The following is a 26,396-nucleotide window of genomic DNA, read 5'->3' as shown; positions in this document are numbered from 1 at the left end:
CCATGTTTCTTATCCAATAAATATCAGGATGGTTGTAAAGCTGAGAGTAAAGGGAGCTCTATAAACAGTTGCTTTTGAGCTAGACCAAACCAGTACTAAACTCCTCGACAAGTTAGTTTATTCCAGGGCCATGTGGAATGGCTACCTATCTCCTTGGGAAAAAGGAATTCAGGTGTAGAAGACCTGCTCACATATGTGCTCACCATTCAGTGATGGAAACCTACAGGTTCAGAGCTGATTGGAGCAGACACAGTAACATTGAGTTTTATACTTGATTACTTCCGAAAAGTAGAAAATAATCAATGAATCCAGCTGGTGCCATAAAATATATTTTGAAGATGTTTTAAAAAATAATTTAAGTCTTAACATTCTTGGTCACTTAAAATACTCCATTAGGAATAGCCAAAAGCAGCATTAAACTACTATGTTCAGTTGCCTGTGAATGCAGGATTTTTGTGAAATTAGAGGATTTAAGGAAGAGGCAGAATTGTAGTTCTTTAATGGATGCATGGTTAAAATTCTGCCTGTGGAAAGTAGTATTTTTTGTTTTTATTGCTGTAGTACATAGGAGTGCTAAACTTGTGGCATTTGATTTAGGAGGGCAAGGTAAATTCAAACTTAGTATAAATGATTTCTTTGGTTAATTACTAAGCAATTTTAAAATGGATTTCCCAGAAACATTGTTTAGTAGAAGTACTTAGAAGTACTTGAACCTGACAGGTAGTATTTTCGACACAGTTACACTTGTTTTCTATTATTTTAGGAATTCAAATCATATTCCCTGTTCATTCACTCACATCTGTATTTATATACTTCCCTAGACCTGCTGCTGCATTTCTACACTTGTTCTGCCAAAGAAAAGTATAGAGCTGTCTAGAACTCATCCTGCTTTCAAACAAACTGTTTACTTTAAATCAGTTTTTATAGCAGTGGTGATTTAACTGCAAATGGGAAACGTCAGCATAGTTTTCTTATTAACACTCTATCATGGAATATGCTTCAATTATTTCCCCTCCTTCTCTGCATTTGCCAGAGAAAGCAGCTAAGCCACCTGCTGCTTTTACCGTGACTGCTCCATTGCCTGGGAGGAGGAAAAAGCTGTTCCTGATGTGGCGGCCTGTGCCAGCACACAGACACAAGGCACTGGTCACTCTAACATGGCCAACAGTCTATTTTGGGGGCACATCATTTCCTGCAGCAGCATCAATCTCTTGTCATGAGCTCTTCCACCAGCTGCAACCAGGGCTTCAGAAAGCTGCAGGGTAAGAAAGCAGGGTGGCAGAGATCCAGAATGCCTCCTTTGCGTTTTGTCCACAACAGGAGACATGGTTAGACTTACAGCAAGCCATCCAACTTGGAAAGCACAGCTGCTAGAACTCAGTGGCTTTGACTAGAGATATCAAGCAAAGTAACCACTCATCACAGACCCTGGAAAATTCATTTAAATTCCATTTCAGTAATTATTACAGAACACCACTAGGTCTTCCTTTATTACTTTATTTTTTGCAAGATAGAAGCCAGTGGATTTCATACTAAACTAAAATTCAATCCATCATAAAAAAAATTAATCATAAATCTAGATTATGTTTAGCAGTGAACGGCAACAGTTATAAATTAGACCTCACAGTCTCTGCAAGACTCATGGCAGACTCTATGCAGCCATCAAAGTTGGAACAAGTAAATCCATCGCCCCCACAAATCAGGAGAGGTTGAGTATGAAGAATCATTTGTCCTGAACAATTGGGCACTGCTTTTGTAACCTGAAAAAGAAAAGAAACAGGGAGATACAAAAGAAAGTATATTATTTACCTGGATTCAATGCCAGAAAGATCAGTACTACCTAGAAAAATGTCTTCATATGAAATGCTCTTTCCATCCCAGATTTTAGATTCTAATATTAACCATCAAATAGTAAAATATTTATCTTGAGGAGTTAAGTAATTAGAATAATGCTCTCCTGCATATGGAAAGCAGAAATTTTACTGCCCTGTCCTGTCTTATTCTCAGTTTGTTTCAGCAGAAATAAAGCCTGATCCTGGATAGTTCATGATGGGCAGTTCAACCCAAAAGCCTTCACATGAAAATGGTTTCTTTTGTTTCAAAATCTTCCCATCACAAAATGTGTAAAAAAATTAGGAGTTCAGGAGGTAAACACTCTGAAATGGGACATGACAAAACATCAAACAGTAAAGAAGTTCATGGCCTGAACACACACAAATCAATACAGAAACTTTGAAGGATTCAACTACTGTGCTCCATAGTTGTTGGCTTTATTTGCTTCCTTCATCATCTGAGACTACAGCTGAGGCAAAGCATTTAAATGTTAATAGAGCAAAGACATTTAATCCAAATAAACCAAGTCCTCTGCCCTCTGATTCACAAAGAGAGCAGGCACGGGAACTGTGCACCAACACCACTATGCTGGAAATCTGGCCAAGCATGTGTGCTAGATCTCATGGTCTTACAAGATCTAAACATAGATTAGAAAAGCCATTGGCTTTTTATGTTATCCTGTCTATTCTCTTAAATTAGGATCACTGTGATGCCACACTGACTTAATGGACAGAAGTTGAGCAGCACAGCCTCAGAGGAACCAAAAGATTCACATGGACCAGCTCTGCTCTTCTTTTCCTTGTATATGTCCCCTCTGTTGGCTCCTCTGAGAGCCAGAGAGTGGGATAGCATGGCAGGAGAAGGAAAACACTGACTGTCCACATTGTACCAAGCCAGTACATTCCAGAGTAGCACTGGTGTATGTCAGAACAGAGATAAGGTAGCAAGAGCAGCAATGGTAAGCATGATGGCAAAGAAGGTCCACATAAAACGAAAAAGAGAAGAGTGAGACAATGCAGCACAGATTGATGATGTAGTTATGAGAGAAGAAACATTGGAAGAGATGTTCTGGTAAAACGAATGACGAAACATGACCCAAGGATGAAATGCTGAAATAGAAGAAAAAACATCAAGAGTGACAAAGAGAGAGGAAAAAAAGCAGCACAACAATGGAGCATAAACAGAGATCAAACCACAGAGATTATAAGGCATGATATGGAGAATGTAATTTTCTTTCCATATTCCCTTGATTTTCTGCCTTGCTTTTGGTCCAAAGATACGTTTTGGGTTCCTGTGCAATAAACTGTTACTGAGCTCTATTGTGGCAGTGTCAGCTCCAGTGAACAAGATCAAGACCCAAGGCAACTTGCCGAGTCCAGGGGATTCTTCCAGTGACTCAGATGTAGCTCACCGTTGGCAAGAAGAAGGCCCACAGTTATAGAGCAGCCACAGAAATCAATGCACTACCAAAAATAATCCTCACTACAAAAGCAGTAAGCATGCACACATATACATACGTAGAGGCAAAAAGTGAGACGCAATGCACAGGTGCATGTAGTGAAGTCTAACAAAAAAAATCCCAGTCATATGCATTTAGAACAGGTATTGTCCAAAATTACTTTCAGCTACATAGCCCACCCTGCCGGATCTCCAACCTTGGAAGTCTTAGTGACTTTTACAAGGGTGGATAGTGATAGGACAAGGGGGAATGGTTTTAAACTGAGATAGGGGAGGTTTAGGTTGGATATTAGGAAGAAGTTTTCACACAGAGAGGGGTTCACAGGTTGCCCAAGGAGGTTGTGGATGCCCCATCCCTGGAGGCATTCAAGGCCAGGCTGGATGTGGCTCTGGGCAGCCTGGTCTGCTGGTTGGCGACCCTGCACATAGCAGGGGGTTGGAACGAGATAGTCATTGTGTTCCTATTCAATTCAGGCCATTCTATGATTCCATGAAGACTTTAATACTCAGCAGGAAAAACCCATGGTGGAATTGATCTAGAATTGGCAACGGTTATGCTTTAAGCAAAAGGCTGAACTAGAGACCTGAAGAAGTCTTTCTGTGGTCCAATTTCAATGATTCTGTGTTTTGCCAAAATCCCTTGCACATGTAAAGTGCCTCTGTACAAGGGATGGTTTGGGATGCTCGTGGCTCTGAACGCTAATAGTGTCTTATCATAATTAAAGCAGGGGATCCAGAATTGCATCTGCGCTGATCAGTAGTGTAAGTAGAAGTTTGGAAGTCCTAATCCCTCATCTGCCATGGATAATTGTAATGTCTGCATTTTAATCCCAGGATTGTGTTTAGCCATGTGAAGGACACTACAGACGGATTTAATTAACAAGCAGGATAAATCCTGTCTAAAAGAGTCAGGGGAAAGATGCACCAATCTTATCAGTTCCCCTTGCTTCAAAGACAACAGGTTATTATAACTGAAAGTAAAGACAGCTTTATGATAAAGGGGGAACTCTGTTCCAGATATTTAATTCCGGTAGTGATTATTTTACAGGGTGCACACCTGGCAATAGAGATCTCTTACTGAGGTAACTGATCTGACCTATGCTAACTTATTCGCAATTACATATTTACATTCACACACTGAATTAAAGATTAGTGATAATTCTTCCTGTGACACAGACATAAAACTCAAGCAACCACTGGAACTGGTGATTTTAGTTGGTAGCAGCAGAGTAGGCAAGAGAGGCAGAAGATAGTGGGAAGAGCTGTAAGTTGTACAGTGGCATGGTGTTTGAGAAAAGTTCAATGTCATGAACATCAGCATTATCTTCTGAACAAACATTGTTCCTGCAATCTGGTGGAAATGTGGCTGAACACAGTGTTAAAGTTATTGCAGCTAAGAGAAAAAAGAATCCCAGGGGCAGAATTGCATAGTTCAGCTGCATGCTGTTTCTCTTCACGATAAGTGTGGATGAAGTGACAGATTTCTGGTAGCAACTGTTTTACCAGCATAGCCTTGTCTAATTTTGTTTAGAAATACTTCTTACTTTGTTTTGGGAGCCCTTTCCAGACTTGATCAACCAAGCACTTGATCAAAATCTCCGTAACACCTCCAGCGTTTGTGCTCACATGCAGTTTGAAGGAAAAAGGTAATGCAGAAGAAAAGACAGAATCAGAAAAGGGTGAATTAACAATGGCAACTGTACAGACATGCCATAACTAACAAAAAAAAAAAACCCTGAACCAATAAACAGGAACATACAAAACACATGATATGAAGCATCTAACACATAAATGCATATGTTAATGCCTTTTTCATATGACAACAAACACTGTGCACTGGAAAGTGACTTGCAGACTACCAATAACTAATTCACAGAAAAATAAACTTTGTCCTGACGAGACCAGATTCTCGTCGCTGGATGCTAATCAAGGGGTACAAGCAGACTTCACAGCCATCATCTACAGTAACTTTTCCAGACTTCATAAAAGGAGAAATTTTTAGGGGACTGCCTTAAGTAAATATTTTGCATTGACTTCCACATTCAGTTTCAACAATGTAATTTAACTTAAGAGGCTTTGGGTAAACACGTAGATATACACCAATCCTTGAGGAAATTGCCAACAATTTCCTTGGATTTTTAAGAGACGTCTGTAAAATATACACATTTTACTACCCTTAGGTAGTTTACATTAAAATACTTTTTGCATAACATACTGTTAAATTGAAGCAGGCCAAATCAAATAGTAACAATTAGTATATCCAAACACAAGAACTCTCACTATTCTGTGGTAGGGTAGGAGTTTTGCTAATAAAGCCACATGCTTTCAGAGGCAGAAGAGACAGAGTTAGTCATATTTTTAAATACCAAAAAAATCTCAGCAAAGCATGTGGGATTTACTTCCTTCCTGTGCACTGCTCCTATTCCTTCTTATGAGGATTGTTGCATAACTTAACACTAAGCCAGGTCTACTACATGAAAACATGACTAGAAGTGATCTGGCTATAGCTAGCCAGCCATGAACACTGCTCGTGGCCACTTGGAGGAGGGCATTATGGATATTGCATGGATATCTCTTCCTTCTCCTGGCTCTGAGGATGAACACCACCGGGCTGCATGATGTCCTTTTTCTCAGGATACCCACTGTGCCTGTTCCATAACAACACCCTCCCAGCTGCTTGATCAACCATGGGTTACCTGTGAGTATCTCCACTTGTGACACTTTACACTAGCTGCTTTGGGCAGGGAGGGCAAAAGATTCTCCAGGTGGCTGAGAATTAGCTGCTGCACCTCTGCAGGGTCTGAATCTAGATGCTCTCTTCCAAATGTCACCGTTGTATGAACTACAACTGAGGGTCCAATTTCAGGAGACTCTGAAATGAAGAAGAGAGATGCTTCTTAAAGATTACTCATTAATTACGCATTCCCTCAATACTGCCCATTGTGTCTCTCTCTAGCCTAGAATTAAATATGTATCTGCAGCACCACGCTGTTCCTCCAGTAGGAGAAACACAAGAAACAATACAAGTTATTTACAAGAAGCGCAGTAGAGAAATCAAGACTTTTTTCAATATTTGTAATGGCTTTCCCATTGCAATACCTCTACTTTTCTCCTAGAGGAACCCCAAGGCAAAGGACAAAAGAAGGAATAGTGTTTGCAGAGTTTGCAGTGAAAAACATCTGCTTACTCTATAATTGATTGCATATTGGCCATGCAATACTACCTACATAATTGACACTAGAATAAAACCAATACTTTACTTTTGTGGAGGAGAAGGGAAACAGAAGCCAGGGCAGGTTGGCTTGATAAATCATTATCTTGATCTACACAAATGAACTCAACTTGAGTTTTGCTGTTCTAGTGACTTCCAGGACATCAACATGGGGTTGTCTACATACAGGTTTTGAAGAGTGTTAAGCTTCATGCAATCTGTGTGTAGTGAAAATGCTCAGTCACAGCCCAAAGCAGTGATTGAGCATCTGGTGGGAAGGCAGGGCCAACCAGCAGTGCGCTCTGGCAGCTCGAAAGGCAAATGGGATCCTGGGCTCCATCAGGAGAGGGGTGGCCAGCAGGGACAGGGAGGTGATTGTCCCTCTCTACTCGGCTCTTGTGAGGCCCCATCTGGAGTACTGTGTCCAGGTGTGGAGCCCTCAGTACAAGAAAGACATTGAGATTTTGGAAAGGGTCCAGAGGAGGGCGACTAAGATGATCAGGGGGCTGGAGCACCTCCCCTATGAGGACAGGCTGAGGGAGTTGGGCTTGTTCAGCCTGGAGAAGAGAAGGCTGCGGGGTGACCTCATTGCAGCCTATCAATACCTGAAGGGAACCTACACCCAGGAGGGGAGTAAACTCTTCAAAAGGGCTGATAACAGCAGGACTAGGGGAAATGGTTTTAAGTTGAAGGAGGGAAGATTTAGGTTGGATGTTAGGGGGAAGTTCTTTACAAGGAGAGTGGTTAGGCCCTGGAACGGGCTGCCCAGGGAGGTTGTGGATGCCCCGTCCTTGGACGTGTTTAAGGCCAGGTTGGACGGGGTCCTGGGCAACCTGATCTGAATGTGTAAGTTTGGTGGCCCTGCTAGGCAGGGGGGTTGGAACTACATGATCCTTGGGGTCCCTTCCAACCCGGGTGATTCTGTGATTCTGTGATTCTGTGATTCTGAGTGAGGATCCACACCCTCCAAGACCTCATTGAAGGGTTGGCAGTGGATACAGAGGTATCTCTCTGGAGATCCCTTCCTACTTGCAGACCTCCCAGAGGTAAGCAGCTTACATCCTTTATTTCTGTGCCCACGGCTGTTGCATTTGAGCAAATGCTTGCTGCAGCCTAAGACATTGCTACTCCCTCCCTTAGAAGCAAAGTCTTTTCAGGCTAAACCTCTGTTTGAACTATCAAATTCCTAGAAAAATATTTCATTTGCAGAAAATGAGCATTTTCTGACCAGATAATCCATGCAGAAAGAGGCTTTCCAACCATAGAAGCCAACCTGATAGAAATCTTTACATCTTCATTGTCACTGAGGATACATAAGGCTCCTCCTTTGAGAAGCCAACATATTCCACCTTTCAGAAGCAACCTAAACTTCATTTCCTGATAAACTTTCTGCTTATTTGCTGATCTCTTCAGATTACACAACTAAGACACATCAGGGCCTAGTCCAAGCACTCACAGAAAACATGAAATGATGGTTTTCACTTCAACTTGGATGATCCTTACACTCAGTCTCTTTCTTAAGTGGCTCAGTCAACTTCTACTAAATGTGGGTGGAAAAAAAGTGCATGATCTACAACCAGCGTGGATATCGGATGGTGGTAAGGCAGATCTGGTGTGAAGACAGTTGAGTGAAACAAGACCTAGAAGCAGAGACTCAACCAAAGAGGCCATCTTCTTCCCCGGTGAACTGGCTGCCTGAGGGTAACCTTCAGTCTCACCTTCCTGAGATTTCCCATCCCCACACCGGTTTCACGAACTAGCACAGGCCATTACCTCTGTTCACATCAGGTTTTCCAAATGTCTGCAAAATTCATGGGAACGCCACTCAGTCTGTCCTTCCCACTTTGAGGTGGAAAACAGATATTCCAAGCCTGTTGTCTGTATGTATTGCCAGGGATAGATAACGAAGTAGGGAAACGGATTTTTTTTTTCGTACGTGTGATTTGGCAAATTCTTCCACATAAACTTGGTAAAAAGGCTCATTAACAACTAAGCATTTTATTACCATAAATACTCATTGCTTGCTGTGACTTGCTGTAGCCAATGATTCTTGGACAGGGCCTGCTTCTTCCAGATCTCACATCTCTTCCATAGCATGTACAAAGCAAGTTTCAGAAGAACAGGCAGTTCGAGTTTTTAATTCCTCCTTAGAGCTACTCATAGCTTGGAGAGCTTCCAGAGACCACTGAGTCACAGCCTTCCAGTACTGAAATACGCAGACTGCAGGGATCAAATTTAGCTTCTTTTTTTTTTTTTTCCTACAAAAATATTGGCTAACGGAGGAGTTTAAAATAGATTTTTCCCTGAAAGCAATGGGGGTATCTCAGCCTCAGTGCCTTAGAGCTCTTGCACCAGGTATGAATGACTGCAAGTTCAGCTGCAGCAAGAACAAGCCTGGTATTTTCTTCCCAGTGTGTTTAGATCAGGCTGTAATGGTTAGTTTAAAAACTAAAAACTTGGCAGGGCTTCTCATGAGATTTTCATTTCCTTTATTTGTGGTGAGATGTGAACACTCTATGGCCGTGATGGTAGATGACAAAGCATCATGGGAGATGCAGCAAGCCAGGGAATGCTCAGCAAAGTGTGGGTAATGATGTGAAGGCAAATGGAGGCAGCAAAAAGCTTTCATCTGCTCCCAGTTCTCCCTCCTCTCATCCCAGCTGCACAGCAATTAATCCAATCAGTTGATGTGGTGGAAGGGGTAGATCAGAGCTCAGATGAGACAGCAGAGTTGGCTGCAGCTTTTATAAATACATCATTAGCCAGCAGCCATTCTGCCAGTGTTGGCAGAGTACCCCCTCCAATCCACAGTCACTGAGGGATCCCATGGAAACTTGGGAGCAGCATGCTTCTGCCTGGTGTTTTAGTCCTTCCAGCCCATGCTACACCAAAGCTGCACTGATGTCATGCCTCCCCCGGAGTGCTGGCATCCGGACTTGTGCCCTATGTTCAACCTCTCCTTGGTGGCATATAGAAGATGCAGGCCTAAAAATGTAGGTTTTCTTTGTTTCAGTGTTTTCTTCATTTTAGAGTGAATTTCTTTTTCATCAAACAGAATCAACATCAGCACATGAAAAGTGAAGAACATGAGGATTTTCAAGACTCAGTGTGCATCCATGTAAACAGAAAGGAACTGTGTGATCTTTGGCATATTTTCCCATCCAGCCCCACATCCTGCCTGTGGCAGTGGTGTTGTCACAGCAGTGGCTACATGCCTGCTTTGGGGACCTCGAAGATGCTGGAGTTGCTATTTCATGAGGATGAGTAGATGGGCAGAGCCAGGCTTTGATGTGAGATCCAGATTTAACAAAACCTTCCTCCCAGAGACATCTTTGCCACCACCATGTCTTGGCCATGATCACTAACTACCTGAGTTATTCTGAGCAGCCTGAAGGGCTGAAAGGAGCGGTAGGAAGGATGTGAACAATTTGTTTCTTTTTTTCAAAGTAGGAAGTTCCACCACTCCCTCCCAGACAAGTTAAAAATATTAGGGTCTCTACACCCAAGAAACAAGTGATAGGACAAGAGCAAATTGCCTCAAGTAGTGCCAGGGAAGGCTAAAGTTGGATATCAGGAAAAATTTCTTCTCTACAAGGGTTGTGAAGTACTGGAACAGGCTTCTCAGGGAAGCAGTGAGGTCACCAACTCCACAGGTTTTTAAAAGACACGTAGATGTGGAGATTAGGGATGTGGTTTAGTGGTAGGCTTGGCAGTGCTGGATTAACAGCCGGGCCTTAGAGGTCTTTTCTAACTGAAACGACTCTATGATTCTATGATCAAACTCCAGCTGCACTATCAGCCTGACTAGAACTTCTTAGTAAGTCTGAAACTAAATCCAAGGAAAGGGAAAAGGGGAAAAGAAAAGGGTTGAAAAATAGAAGCTAGGAATTAAAAAGTGAGGATCTAAGTGCATCTTCCATATCCTAAAGGGCTGAAGACAGAGCCAAACTATTTATAGAAGTTCAAAGTGAAAGGACTTGAGAGAACTTATGCAGTATTAAGCCTGCTAGGACTATAATTGTCCAGAAAAAACGATGGAGCTAATAAAAGTTACTCTGAAAAAGACCAGGAAAAACAGAGCCAGCACTTTGGCTTGTCACTCAGGAACATCTGGTGTCAGAAAGGTGGCTTCTACATTTGGATAACACATTTAATGCAGAATATAAGATGGAAAAGTACAGTGTCCTGGGTGAAGCAAAGTTGCTAGGGCTAGAAGCATGGTTGCACTATTACGATAATAAAGACTTATGACCATTCCTTGCACTCATTCTTTACAGCAGCGTAGTGGCAATATGAACAGCCCATGTTGCCAAGTCCTCCCACAGAGACCTTGTTCTGCCCTGGTAAGCCTAGAGTACCCAATTCACCATGGTAAGCCCAGGTGTAAACTCTGCTCCCATTGTGGCCACATCCTCCTTACCACTAGTCTTAGGAAAGGAAGGGAATAGACAGTTTAAGTATTTGCAGAACCAAAAAACTCATGAACACCCCAATAAAAGTACAGCATACCACTTGTCAGAGAAAGCCCAGTGTGAACTGTCTGCTCATCAAAATCTTCTCTCTTGCAAAATGCAAAAGCTGCTTTTGTATGGTACAGTTGAAGAATCTATCCCAAGGTCAGGGTTCAGAGTCTCTGAACCAAAAAAAGAAATTGTAGAGATTTAAATGGTGCATTTAGCTTGATCCCTGGAATCCACAAAGGCCTGAAGCTGAATGTTTCTTTAGCAAAGAGAACTCCATCAGTGCCTGAGACCTTTAGTATTCATTTGGCAAGTGGTCAGTACGGTATCCATAGGATTCTGGGAGTATGATGTGTTGACAGGCTCCTATAGGAATTGTGTCAAGAATTTCTCTCATTCCTGTCCAGTGGTGCAAAACCTGGAGTCAGAATAGATGCCAATGAAAAAAAATAACACTTGGTTGCTCCCTACCCCTAAGGAAGTTTTACTCTGAACTGGGAGTTGTGTCCAAACCCATTCTGATTCTGGATAACATGAGAGGAAGGAAAGGGGTTTTATCACTGCCATGTCAAACAAACTCTAAAAGCAGGGCTGAGAGGAAAGTGCATAGAGATACTGCTGGACAGTGCAGAGAGCCTCATAAAACTAGGGGGAAAAAAATAATAATAAAAAAATATATATAAAAGAATAATGAATAACTTCAGCAATCCTAGAAAATAAGCATGGGAGGATTCACTTTCAAAAATTATTTTAAAATTAGAAAAAGATACTCAAATTACACTGATCTTGAACACCTGCAAAATAAACCTTCCCTCTAAATTATATAATGTCACAATCCTCACGTAAAAGAAGAGTACTGCTTCGATTTTTGTGTGTCATCTATCTTTAATCCTCTGGAATACAAAGAACTGCAAAGACTGCAGTATTTCAGAAATGAGGCTTGAAATACCGAAGGATTACCACTGTCCCCCCCCCACCCGACCAGTTTTAAATATTGATGGAGTGTTTAAGGCAGCCAATCAAACAAATATTTAATATTCATACATAGTGCGCAGGGAATTCAACATACATTTTTGTAGGCTCTTTCTTATGTAACTTTTGAGCATATTACCTCTATAGATGGAGATGTACTTCACTGCAACACTGCATGTGGGAAAGCTGTCCTCACGGCAGCATTCAGCCCTAGGAGCAAAGGCTGATACTTCTGGAGAATGATAGACAGACCCACCTCTCTGCCATTTCTAATTCGTACCAACAAACTGATCCTGTTGTATAATTACAACAATGCTGAGAACACACACCTGATAAGTACTGCAGCCACATCCGATGGGCAGAAAAGCAAATTTCCCTCTTAAGACTGAAGTAATGAAAGAGGGATGCACTGCATACAGTGTATATAGCAGAGTGTATACGGCCTAGAGGAGGGGAAGTGGAAGTAGGGAGCATTCAGGCATTAATATGCTGGCTCTCTGGAAAGGATCAGTCCTGATAGGTTTCAGCTGCTTCTTCACCCAGGGAACTGAACACTAACATAAATTTTAGCCTGAACATTTTTGCTTTCTCTCTCTGATCACTGACACTTTCACTGTCACCCATCTTCCTCCGATGAATCAAGATCAGTCAAGGTTGAAGAATGGAGTAAAGATGAATGTCTGGTCAGCTGTGTGACCAGAAGGACTGGAGCCTGGATTCCATTTAAGGGCTGACTAACACTGAGGAAGGATCTCTCTTTCGAGATTGCTCCTCCTGGAGTTTTTCCTGTGAGCCCAGGACACAGATAAGCTTTTCCATTCATTTCTGATGATCCCTTTCCAACATGATAATCTTTTCAGCTATATGCTCTCTAAAGACCAGCCTAGGTTCTCTGTATACTTGTCAATTCAACATCTGTATACTTGTTGATTACACACCTTTGACCTAAGCTCAAATCTGCAAAATGCAAGTTCACCAAGAAAGACAGTACAGCTAAGACATATGGTTGACTGTTTATATATCACAAGGAGGGCCTCATGGGACAGAAATCATCTTCAGTTGCTGGAAAAAAACGACTTGTGTAAACAGATCTCTCTCATGATAGGAAATCTCAGTGAGAAAGGTATGTGTCAACACAGATGTTCTAGTAGTTAGCTGTTAACAATATGCCCCAACAAATACTTTGCTTGCTCTTTGGATGAATTTCCTTTGGAACTACCAGACACAGTAACTGCTGATTTGATAACTTGATTTTTGTTACATATTCATTGCTCTCATTGTTGGTGCTTCGAATCCACGAGTGATCAGAAAAGGAAAGGATGGGTGAGTTGCTCACCTGGGCTGTGTCTTCTGCTCCACCAGAATCAGGTGGCTGGGAGAGAAACACCAGTAGGTGCTATTAACCACCAGGTAACTCATCCTTAAACTCAACAGCGAAGATGTTGCATGCAGGAAAACATCCAGCTGCACTTCGTCAGCAACAAGAAGACAATGACAGAGGAAGAAAATCACTCTGTATCTGTTTTTTTTAATATTCTTTCTTATGCACTTGCTATTGGCTTTTGCAGGAAGAAGCCCACCAGCATATTATTTGTCAGCCATTTTTTTTTCTTTTAAGAATTTAGCCTATTCATACAACTACACTAAATTATTTGCACGAATAATAAAATTGGGCTTGCACAGCGGTGAGTTTGTTCATCAACATTGCTCTCAGCATAAACTGGTGAGGGTGTTTTGATGTAAGGGCAAAGTTTGCAATGCCCAGTGTGAGTAACATCACTGGTGTTTATGGACTGCTGGCAGGAAATAATGAATCCCGCTTGAACAAGAGAGACTGTGCACAGGAGTCTCCTACATCTAAATCTGAACATGTTTTAGCACAGTGAATGTCATGATGTGTAATAACTACCTCTTGAATTTTTATATGATGAGAATCCTTCCTTGCTCTGTAGCAGTGTGTCACCATGCTTATTATGGCACCCTAAAGGTGTGCAGATTTTCATTCCCCCTTCACCAACATGGCTAAACTCAGTCATCATTTCAATGTGAGCAAGCAATAGAGTTGGGAAGTATTTTCAGTTCCCAACTTGCTTGATTGCTAGCAGTTATTCTAGAGATAATCTATGCCAATATATTTCCCAGACCTCTTGGTATATGGAATATATTTAATAAATAAAACATATAGCTATTTCATTGCTATCCAGAAACAGATGAGAAGTGTCTACCTAGTGGGATGTTCTCCAAGCTTTACTGAGCAGCTGTACAACATGCAGCCATTTGAAGGATTTTTCCATGATTATGAAAGCAAACTAGCGAACTCTGAATTAGACTAGGCAGCCTCAATTATATAACTTGTTACTACTTCCAAGTGTAGTTAGTGGAAAGAACAGGAGTTGAAAAGTAATGGATGACGGGAGATAAATTGGCATGGTTATGAATCAATGTTTAAACAAAGGAACTCAAACACTTTCTTGGAATAGCAACATTTTGATGTTTCAAATCCCCTGACACTGGTTTCATAAATGCAGTAATGTAAACCATGTGTTGGGTGGTGATTTTCTGAGGACCTTCCCGCTTTCATTGTGTATTTTATTACAGGCTAAATGTGACATTAAATGCTATCTACCATGGCTTAGAGTTAAATACTTGCTCTGTTCAGAATATCAACACTCAATTAAACAGCATTTTTCATGATCTACTCCCTCTATTGTCACTGTGTTTAAGGGAAATAATGGGAGCACTGACCTACATTGCGTTTCTTATTATCGATGGAGATGAAGCGTATGCAGGGATTATCGGTGATGTACTTTGCAGCCCAGGGGACATCAATCCGTGCACCGACTTCATAAAAAAGTCCCAGAGCATAGCGGGAGGAGTAGCTTGCTGATTCCAGTTGCTGCTTTTGCCTTTCATTAATTACTGTGGGGGAAAAAAAAAATGCAAAAAAACTGAGACAATTCAGACTGTCCTTTTTCTCTCAGAACATTAAATGCATGAATTCTGTGGTTAAGCTGATTACTCCTTCCTGAAAACAACCAGACTGCTAAAACTAAGAATTTAATACTAACCCTAGTGCTTTGTTATATTTTTCTGGGACACCTCTTCATGAAGTTTTAATGGCACATTATGCAGAGTACGTCCTTCATGTGCGACCCTCCCCATCTGTGGGTTGTTTATCTTCTAGATAACGTTGCGAGACTTTGATGCCAGCTGACCTCTTCCCAAACATTTTCTCTGAAGGTGAACAAGTATTTCTTGGTAGGAATAAAACGTGTCAGTTTGCCCCAACAGATAAAGTGAACGATCACATGACTTTGCAAAAAGAACCCAACAAATGACTTCATATATTAAAAAACAAAACAAAACAAAACAAAACAAAAAAAACCAACAAACACAGGAACTCTTGAACTTCTGGGAGAAATAGCCACATAGACCCTCCAGTGTCTGAACTGCAATTCAAATAGACATAAAAAACTCCATGGCATTTCACTTCAGCACTATGTTTTTGGGTTGTGCTGAAATAGCCAGACTACTAGCACATTTGTGATTGAAAGCAAAGAAGAACTTATCCTAAATATTTTTTAGCACAGCACGAGCAGGGACAACCTGAGAAACTCTCAGAAAGGAGAAGGTTCCACAAAGAGTTTGTAGTGAAGTTCAATAACTTTAGCTGAAGGCATTTTATGGCAGGTTAGAACATTTCAGAGCAACTGTGAATCCACTTCTCCCTGTGATTAATTCTGTCTTCCAATTGCTTCCCATTAACATCTGCTTTTTGCCTCAGTTTTCCAGTCTTCACAAAATGCTGCCCAAAGTAGTTCAGCCTGGGATAGACAAGCCCCACGCATGAAGCCTGGTTTGCCTGCATGCCTTGCCCACTCCACAGCCACTTCCATATGACAACATTAGCATGCATCAAATTATGATTGGCCTTGCTGTCATGGCTAACATTGCTCCTCAAAACATCCAAAACAGAAAGGCTTCACCACATGCTACACCAGCATGTGTTCTCTCTTTGGGAACAGATATTTCCTGCTGTGCCAGTGTGATAGTCCAGTACCCAAGCTATAAAACAAACCTCCTTGCTTGGTCCAGTATCAAGGGACTCTTGAGTCCTGATTCAGCCATTGCTAGCAGAACATTTTACTGCAGGACACACAGCTGAGAGCATATTCAATCACATTGAAAAGTCCTTGCAAAAACTGCCATGGAACTCAGAGCCTACTGGTCAGCAAAAAGATCCATTCCCACTGCTGCTGGTGTGCTCACCTCTCACAAGCATTAAGGCTGCTCACGTCTGGATTCTATTTAATACTATAAAAGACATGTCAGGGCTCTGGCTGCCATTTCAGCATGCAGCAACTGTATGTATACTAGTGAATGAAAAGTGCCAGAGAGGATTCTTCAGCACTGGACCTGGTGGCAAACTCAAGGAAACATTCACCTCACAGGGGAATGGCCGCTTTCCAGACTGAGGTCAGCATATCCCCTGGTCTTGCCCAGCCTACATCATTTGCTCAAAAGAAGCTTACCCCAGCAGAAATATTGTGAGGGCCTTCACACATCCAGGATGGGGGACATCTAATCTGTGTTATGCACTGGAGGAGGAGTCTTTGAGCTTCATAAACTGCTCTATGCACAGAGAAGCCCAGAAGAGACCATGAGCACACTAAAAAGCTTTACATGCAGAAGACAAGTAGGTAATGGTGCCATTCCTGTGCCCACCCAGAACTGCTGTCAGCTTCCAGATGTGACCTCAGAGGGCTGCTCTAACTCAGGTTCCTGGCTGTTTTCCCCCACTTCATCACAGCTTCTGCACCTACACCAGCTTTACCTAATCACCAGCACACCAGAACACTGGAAGTCAGATGTCATCCCAAATCTCTTCTGTAATAAACCTTGAAATGCACCCCCCTAAAAGGCCCAGAGATTTAAATTATTTTAGTATAAATACTTCTGGAGACAGAGAAATATGAGGGGCAGATAAAAGCAACAATCAACTTGTGAACACTGGTGTCACATTCCATAAGGGGTAACCAGATTCTTGTTGGTCCTTTACAGCTGGAGAGGGGAAAGGAGGAGAAATAAAGGATTTGGCACTGGAGATGGTAGTAATGTGGCAAGAGGAAGACAAAGGACAAGAGACAGGACTGGATGAGCAAAATGTACTCTTAATAAGCTTCCTTTCTCTCTCCTGTTTAATTTCCCCTCTGCGAAGTTGTGGGGACACCTGCTCCTGGACCTGTATCTTTTTAAGGAGGATCTGTTCTACCTCCTTTGGTAAATGTAAAAGGAAAACTGGCTTCAACAGATGAAGGCTGAGTTGGACTACCCGATGATAAGAAATTGGTTGAAAGATCGCAGTCAGAGGGTGGTGATTCCCCCCAGAGAGGCTGTGGATGCCCCGTCCATCCCTGGAGGTGCTCAGATGGATGGGGCCCTGGGCAGCCTGGTCCAGTATTACATGTGGAGGTTAGCAGCCCTGCATGTGGCAGGAAAGTTGGAGATTCATGATCCTTGAGGTCCCTTCCAACCCAAGCCACTCTGTGATTCTGTGATCCGTTCCTCCTCATGGATTTCAGAAAGTGCTATAAGTATTGGGTCAAAGACCCCTTGGTGCCTGTGGTCAACTTCCCTTGGCAAAGCTGCCTTCACCTAAATTATGGTGTAGTATCCCATTCATCTTACCATTGGTTTGTGACCAAGACCCAGTAATGGTGATGCAAGAGCTGCTCTTCAAAGCCATTTCTTCTCACTTGACCCAAAGCATGTCCTGGTTGAGGAACCAGGCGACTCCCATCAGTGTCAAGAAGGGGATTAGGCACACACATGGGACTTGCTGGAGAACTGCCCAGAGAAAAGGATGCGAACATGATGGGACCTTGAGCACCCCACCTAACGGGAAACATTCCCCACTCTCTTCTCAAGCTGTGAATTTAACAGTACAGGCCCTCAGTGTCAGCATCTACGAGCTGTCTCGGAGATCCTTCCATGCCTACTCCAAACAGCGATGTTATCAACTTCAGTAACACTTTGTGCCAATTTCCAAATATAGATCACACGACAGTGGGGACAGATGTGTCCTGAAATTCCCATTCTCACACTTCCCTCTCCTCAGCCAGCATTGCAAGACATGAGAACACAGCCTTGCTGTCTGCCCTTGGGTGTCACTTCATCCAGGTAAGGACTACGAACAGTGGAATTCTGAAGAGTCTGTCACCACTGGGCCCCTTTCATTACAAGTAGTCACAATGTATTTACATATATTTGCTGTGCTTCAAAAGAAAATTAAAATCCTATGAATGAGCAAATAAATATAAAGCTGTAATATCCCATCTAAACCATCACTTTTTGTCTGGCAATTATTTCTCCTGGAGGGAAGAAAATGAACAAAACCTCTTTCAACCCAAGAAGCAAATTCCCCCAGCAGAGCTTAGCACAAAGAAAACTTCGTGCTTTACGAATATCTGAGATTGGTAAAAATTGCAGCGGTGTTCGGGCTGCATGGCTCGCTCTATATCCCACCTCTGGTCTGTGTAAGATCATACCTGCCGAGTGACATTTGCTTGTTTATTGTGTGGAGTGCTTCAGTGGGTACAACCTTCACAAGCTCAGTATTGCCAGCCAGCTGGCTCTAAGCACCTCGTTTAAGACTTGACATTGCTTTACAGACATGTCTTCACATGCTGTAAAGTTGCAGAAGGTGTTTGGGGTTGTTGGGGGGTGGATGCTGAAGAGTAGCGCCGTCACCAAGGTAAAGTTACAGTTCTATAGACAGTTGTTAAGCCCATACCTACATATGGAGCCTGGAAGGACGATGCTGGCAGAAAGATCAACAAGAGGTGCCTAGGTTTTTGAAAAAGTATGCCTGTAGTTTATGAGACTCTAAACTGTTGCAAATTTAAAAGGCAGAGGAAGATTATATTGTTTGAGATGACAATAAAGCGATATCATGGTCAAAATCTACCAGCAAAACTGACAACCAAAAACCTGAACGGTATGCAAGACCAATGCTACAGGTTTTAAGGCTGATGTTTCATTCTTTTTATGTTTCAAAAAGGGCAAGTTGATCTAAGGACATGAACAGAGCCTTCACTCTCAATTTCCATGCTTTGATTGATTTAAATGAAAACCAGACTGTTGCTTTAATGTTGTGTATGAAACCGTAAAATAATTATTAATTTTTCCCATTCCAACAAAACTGGTTAAGATGATTTTAATAACATTTTTGGGGGGGGGAAAAAAACCCAAACCAAACAGCTTTCAGAACACAGAATTATCCAGCATACAAAAGCCAACCACAGTGATATTTTTGAAGCAATGCACAAAGACACAAAAATCATACAGTTTCCACTGAAAAACTCACTGCACTGGGAACACCACTGAAGTAAGCGTCCTCTGGAGATTCCATCACATCAAAGCAAGGGATATGTATACTTTATTTGCTGTTTCTCCAGACACTGACAGCAGAGTGGATTACTTATCTTTCACACCCCATAAATACAGCCAGGGTCTTTTATCTGCTGTTCCAGGACTTTACTGTCACCTCGCTGCCTCACTCACACTGTGGGAAGGAGAGGACCTAGAGATCCCCTTTGGCCAACATGAGGAGAGCTTTCAGCTGGCAAGCAGGGAGTACAGGCACTGCACCACACAGGAGTTCAGCACTAAGCCTCACCAGCAAGCAGAGGAAGGGTTGAAAAGTGCACCTGAATCTGCAGAAGAAAGGAAACACCTGAACCATTCACCAGCAGGGACTCTGGTGAGGACTGGACTCATAACTGCACTTTTGAGCAAGCAGAGATAGGAAAGGAACAACGGGAGGCCAAAGGATTCAGATCAGTTCAAAGTTTTGCGCACCTGTTGCTGTAGGTCACAGCTGCTGAGAATGGGGCAAACCACAGGGAAAAGAAGATCGTAAAATGTAAGATGCAGTTAAAAAAATGTTTTGGAATGTTTTACTATTCCTAATTCAGTACTTCTAAAAGCCAGCGTGTTCTTTTCTCCCCATGAAGTCCCCACGTGGTTCCAGAGCGCAGCTGGGATACTTGTACTGAGCTCTTGTGGGATAAGTGCACAGGGAAGTGCAGACAAACTTTGGTACATCTTTAGCTTTAGTGGGAATGCTTTTAGAGCCTATGTTCAGCTTTATGACCTTCCAGGACTATCCTCCCAGTTCAGCGTCACCCCTGCTCCACGTAGGCCTGCTTTCTGCACTTCCTTAAGCCATTCGTAGCAAGCAGGTCAGACAATGAGAAATGGAAACAGCCTGACAGCTAATGTGATTTGTGTAATGGGATGAAACAGCCTCCAGTATCCATCCTCAGGGATTACAGGAGGAAGGTTGCCCTTTATCCCCCTCTGTTCAAGTTCCAGCAACAAAAATTTTGGATGAAGCTTTGTCAGCAAATGTGCCTCGGCACCCATTCCCACTTCGAAGTATTTGCCAAGAAAATGTTCCCTGCTCTCCTGAAAGGTCAACATCAGAGATGGATAACAAGATGCCTCTACACCCAGGAGGAACCTGGCCATCTTTTCCAAATTTGGTAGGCACTGAATGTTTTGCAGCAGATGAATTAAAACTTTTTACATCACAAGGACCCCTGGGATATCCTAATGCTGCTCAACTTGCTCCTTGAATAGAAAGGCTTTCCATTCTTCCACACATTATTTCTGTAGTCATACACTCTTCTCACTTCAATAAGCTCGCAATTGATGCTATCCTCATAAGGTTATTTTCTCAGATTGCCTTGGTCAAGACTTTATTTGCAGTATCTGACTTACTGATATGCTGACACAAATTCTTCAACTAGATGCCATCAGTGACACAAATATCTTTAAGTGGCTCGTGGTCATCTGTAGTAAAAAAAAGTTTAAAAGGGAACTCTGTGGTTAAACGGTAACACATATTTTTAGCCTGGTACCATGTTAATAGATTTTATAGCAGCATAGGCAGCTGAGCTGAAGTACATGGAGACACCGCTTATTTTCAAAGCTGGTGAAGTGCTGCTACTATTGCTCTGTTTGGAACATAAATTATTCAGAGTGGTATATTACCTGAAGCCTTCCATGAAGGATGTTTTTCCTAAGAAGGCTTGTTGAGCTTGTACATGGATTTCCTGAGCATGAAGCTGTTGCTCCAAGGTGTCTAGTCACATGGCGAAAAAGGAGAGAAGACCCAGGCAGTCCCCTGCTGCATGGCCGTTAGAGCTGACACCACGCCATGACACTGGCTCTCTGCCACTGCCATGACCATTTCAAGATGCACTGTTCCTGCTTCTGTGTTTGCGTAGGAGGGAGCAGAGGTTATGAGAATGAGTGGGCTTTTAAGCTCAGCTTCCTTATCAAACTGCTTGAGATTTTAAAACACACAGCAGAACAGTTAAACATAACTGTGCCTGTATTTGCATTGAAATACTCACTGAACACTTCTATATAGTTTGCCTTTTCTTGTTAGGCCCTGTTTGAATACTGCTGTTTGAATGCAATGCAGTGCTTGGTCTTGTGTGCATGTCCAGCCTCAGGATAACTTAAATAATTATTTCAAATCATTGTAGTCCTGACTGACTTGACAGAAAGCCACTTTATCTAAAGTTTATGGCACATGAAGTAAACTCAAATGCATATTTAGAGAATGACAATTAAGCAGAAAGCAAAAAAGCAGAAAAAAAAAGCAGATTTTTATGAGGTTTCTAATGATTTTGAGAAGAGCTAAGCTTCAATATATGTCCCCTAGCTGCACTAACCAAGATGACTACCAATCAAATAATTATTAAACTAAAATCTTCATCAATTTGCACAATAAACATTCACATTTATTTCCTACAACACTGTACATTGCATTTGAGTCAACTGTTGCTGTAAGGAGTGAAACAGAACATTTTTAGGCAGTGGTAGCAGGGTAGAAGGCCATGAGTGCAGCCTTTGACCTGATCCCCATGTTACAAAGAACAGGATATGAAATTCATAAGCAAGTAAAACTGAAGGAGGAGACAAGAACTGAGTATCACGGTCTGAGCTCTCCTTAAAATCACATCACCGCCCACTCAGGGAATGAAAGCAGTTCTGTCATGGTTTGAGATGCAAACCTTTTAGCTGGGAAGCTTCTGCACCCTAAGATGAGCCAGAAAAGAAGAGGACTTGTGTGGCTGAACAAGGAACTTTTTCTGAGATTCTGGGAGAAAATGAATTTATCCCCTGGGGAAGAAGGGACAGGCAACTCAGGGAGAGCACAAGGAAACTGCTAGGCTATGAAGGGAGAAAATTGGAAAGGCTAAAGCCCAGCATTAGCTCATCTTGGCCATTGTGATTAAGGACAACAAAAAATATTTTTACAAATAAACTAATGGTAAGATGGGATTCACCCAAGGGTGATGAGGGAGCTGGTGGACGCGATTGCCAATATGCCTTCCACTGCCTATCAGTGGTCCTGGTCAACACAAGAGGTCCTAAATGACCAGAAATTTGCCAATGTGATGAACTAGGGAATTACAGGCCTGTCACCCCAACCACGGTGCCAGAGAAGGTTATGGAACAGATTATCTTGAGGGAGATCTCACGGCAGGACAACTGGGGGATCAGACCCAGACAGCGTGGGTTCATGAAAGGCAGGTCCTGCTTGACCAACCTCATCTCCTATGATCGAGTGACCCGCCTGGCAGATGAGGGAAAGGTTGTTGATGTGATGTATCTGGACTTCAGCAAAGCCTTCAATTACTGTCTCCCACAGTATCTTCCTTAAGAAGCTGGCATCATGTGGTTTGGACAGGTCCACTCTTTGCTGGGCAAAGAACTGGATGGAAGGCTGGGCCCAGAAAGTGGTGGTGAATGGAGTTAAATCCAGATGATGACTGGTAACGATTGGTGATCCGCAGGTGTTAGTACTGGGCCTGTCTTGATTAATTTCTTTACTGATGACCTGGATGAAGGGATTGAGTGCACTCTCAGTAAGCGTGTAGATGGTAGGAAGGCATCAGAGGGATCTGGACAGGCCAGTTCACAGGGCTGAGGCCAAGAGGATGAAATTCAGCAAGACCGAGTGCTGGGTCCTGCTCTTTGGCCACAACAACTCCAGGCAACACTACAGGCTTGGGGCAAAGTGGCTAGCAAGCTACACAGAGGAAAAGGATCTGGTGGTGTTAGTTGACATTCAGCTGAATGTGAGCCCAGGTAGCCAAGAAGGCCAATGGCATCCTGGCTTGTATCAGAAATAGTGCAGTCAGCAGGACCAGGGAGGTGATCATCCCCTGTACTCAGCTCTAGTGAGATACCTTGAATATTGTATTGAGTTTTAGGACCTCACTGCAAGAGGACGTTTTGACGTTGGAGTGTGTCCAGAGAAGGACAAAAAATCTGGTGAAGGGTCTGGAGCACAGGCCTTATGAGAAACGGCTGAGGGAACTGGGATTGTTCAGTCTGGAAAAAAAGAGGCTTGGAGGAAATCTCATAGCTCTCTACAACCAACTGAAATGAGGCTGTGGTGACAGGACATAAGGCACTGGCCTCAAGTTGTGCTATTGGAGGTTCAGGTTGGATATTAGAAAGAATTTCTTTTCCAAAAGATTGGTTAGGCACTGGAACAGGTTACCCAGGGAAGTGATGGAGTCACCATCCCTGAAGGTGTAAGGCTAGATGTAGTACCTGGGACACAGTTACTGGGCAATATTGGTTGGTAGGTGGACAGTTAGACTAGATGAACTTAGAGGTCTTTTCTAACCTTAATGATTCTATGCTTCTTCCAGATTTTCTGGGGAAGGAAAAGAAATAAAAACCTGTATGGAGCCAGGAAGACATACTGACTCCTTCCAAAAACGAACCTGAGTACTAAGGATTGGCCAAGAGATTTGGGATTTATTTGGAAATTTGGTACACCTGCAAACAGTTCCAAGAAATTATGTAATAAAGACCGAATAAAATACATGTAATACACACATACTGTATGCCTGTATATAATACATATTATCTACATATATTTCACAAATGCACGCTGCATTGTAGGCATCTGCAGATAATAACACAGAATGTATAAGCTATGCTATCACATTACTCTCATTAGCACTACTGCAAACACGCTTTTCATACTATAAGCAGAGCAATACTTACTAAAAAATAAATTAAGCTCATTGCCACATCTCCTCTGGATTAATTCACAAACTAATCTACAAATTAATTCAGGTTCATCTTCCTGCTGTCTCTTATTATTACTGAGGACTTAACATAAGTTTCTTCCTACATAAGTTACCAACTGTTACATAGAGTTCTTTTATTCTCTGGCACCAAAACGTAAAAGCTCATTACTTACATAATTTTAATCATAAAACATTTAGCAAATTATTTATGCACCTGCTGTACACTGCATTGAGCTGCATGATGAAGTGAGAAGATTTATTTTCTTGGAATATGACACTAGTTGCCAAAACAGCATTAAAAGCTTTTCATGGCAACAAGGAAAAATGCTGTCTTACTTCCCTGTGTAATGACTCGGATGGAATAAATACATGAATTTTGCCCAGTGCTTGTGGCTGCTGCACTGCAGCTCCTCACTGACTGCAGCAGATGAACCTAATGGCACGCCAAGCTTTGCACAGCTATCAGAGGCTTGCCCTCAAGATCTTAGCTCAGATCCAGTCCTTGCCATGTCTTCCTATTGCTAAACTAAGTCAATACCTGCAGCACAATATCAGACGGTGGTAATGCGCACTCACAGGATCAAAATGCAGCTTCACAATAATGGGTAACAAAGATATTTCAATTTAAATAAGTAATGGAGAAAATGCTTTCAGGCATTAATTATTGAGGAAGCCACTAGAAATCTTTGCCTATCAGAAAAAATTAACTTCTATTGCTTTCCTTTTCAAGCATACAAGCATTCTTAGTTTATTATCAGGAAGAAGTAAAAGCGAAGGGTGTAAGGTAGAGTTGTTGATAATAATATTAAATGTATTTTATAAATTAAAATGGATTGCATTCCCTTCAGAAAGCTACTGGTAAGAAGCAGAGGAAAGGCACAGGTACAAAGAAATTCCAGTATCAAGTTCCTAGAAAATTAATGACAAATCACACAAATATTTTGTAGAAAATACAGACTAAACTATATTTAGATAAAGTCTGTCATTTTCTACTCTTGGAATAAATCTTCTCATCATGAGCTTAAATATAGGAATATATTCAAATGTAGTTTAAACTCCCAATGAGGCTTTCAAGTTGTTGTTTTCAAAGGCATACAAATAATTTTAGAGGATGGGCTCATATTCCACTAGGAGAGGAATGAGAGGACCGTGCTCATCTTGTCAACATGCCTACCTATAAAATAAGTACTAGGAAAACACAAGAGGTATCAGAAGAAAGACAGTAGAGCACAAGGCAGAAAGTGTGATTCAGGAAGATGCTACAAGGCAAAGATGCTTGTTTCTCACCTTGTTACCAAGAAAACAAACGGCTGCTAAACATAACCTGTCACAAAAAAGCATGTATAAAGACAACACCCAGAGCAGGGCATCTGCTACCCAGCACTAGCAATTTTCTGATTGCCAGAGCTTTGCCTAATCACATCCTATTGCTACCATGAAGCCTTTAATTCACCCCAAATTCTTATTAAATGCAACCAGTGAACCTGTCTACCTGCTTTACTGTTATTATAGGTGCTGTAAGGAAACAAAACCACAATGTTTATGCTTTCAGGAAGAAAATATCTTTTTTCTGAAAAACAAATTTTATTATTACAAAAGATGCTACGGGAAAAGTTTATTATTACAAGCTGTCAACTCTAATAATTAGCTCAACAGAATTTAAGACGCAAAGTTTCAAGAATCTGTATCCTGAGATTAAGCTACATAATACTAGAACATCACATACTAGAATATCACTTAATACTTAACATCACTTACACACTTTCTAATCATGTCATGAAAACTGGTATATAACATAAAGCTTATTATTTACAACACTGTGTAAAAAACGTTGAAAAAAAAATCCAATCCATTTGTTTTCATTTCAGAAACATTCAAGCAACTTTCAAAGATGACACACATCCAATTGCAGGAAAGGAAGATTCCACAGGACAATGGGAAATGCCAAGGCTTCCCAACCATCTGTTTGTCAGACATCTCCTGCACTACCATCCCACATCTTTCAGAACCCATTTCTCATGCCTTCTTTAAAACCTTCCCCAGACAAACCATTTTCTTTTAATCTCACACCAAGTTCTAGTGCCTTTAGTATTACCCACCGGAAGTGTGGAATGCACACTAATCCCCACCACACAGGCAAAAAGTCTCAGGATATGAAATGCTACTTCAAGCTGCATGTGCTACATGTGAGGTTTACATTTACTTCTTTTTTCTTTAATCACATACACAGTGTCTGTATATTTCTTTTTTGTTTTTGTTTTGTTCCTATTTTTTTTCCTGCAACTGAATTAGTTATAGATTTCATGGGGCTTTCCTCCCAATTTTAATACAGCA

The 26,396-nt window shown here is 41.8% G+C and overlaps 1 protein-coding gene across 1 annotated transcript in view; it reads right to left on the bottom strand.

Annotated features, from left to right (window-relative positions):
- Positions 1–1,481: 1,481 nt before the first annotated feature.
- RNLS (renalase, FAD dependent amine oxidase) overlaps positions 1,482–26,396 on the bottom strand; it is a 66,747-nt gene continuing 41,832 nt past the window's right edge. The window contains exons 4-6 of the mRNA XM_042863122.1: positions 14,680–14,853; positions 5,988–6,163; positions 1,482–1,760 (exon numbers count right to left, since the gene is read on the bottom strand). Of these exons, the coding sequence (XP_042719056.1) occupies positions 1,608–1,760; positions 5,988–6,163; positions 14,680–14,853 (503 nt within the window). The 3' untranslated portion in view covers positions 1,482–1,607. The remainder of the gene's footprint in view (positions 1,761–5,987; positions 6,164–14,679; positions 14,854–26,396) is intronic.

The sequence above is a fragment of the Lagopus leucura genome, unplaced genomic scaffold (assembly GCF_019238085.1).
Source record: "Lagopus leucura isolate 7727_CA_CO unplaced genomic scaffold, USGS_WTPT01 Super-Scaffold_739, whole genome shotgun sequence".
NCBI classification, from domain to species: Eukaryota; Metazoa; Chordata; class Aves; order Galliformes; family Phasianidae; genus Lagopus; species Lagopus leucura.
This window is presented reverse-complemented; position numbering and strand designations above follow the sequence as displayed.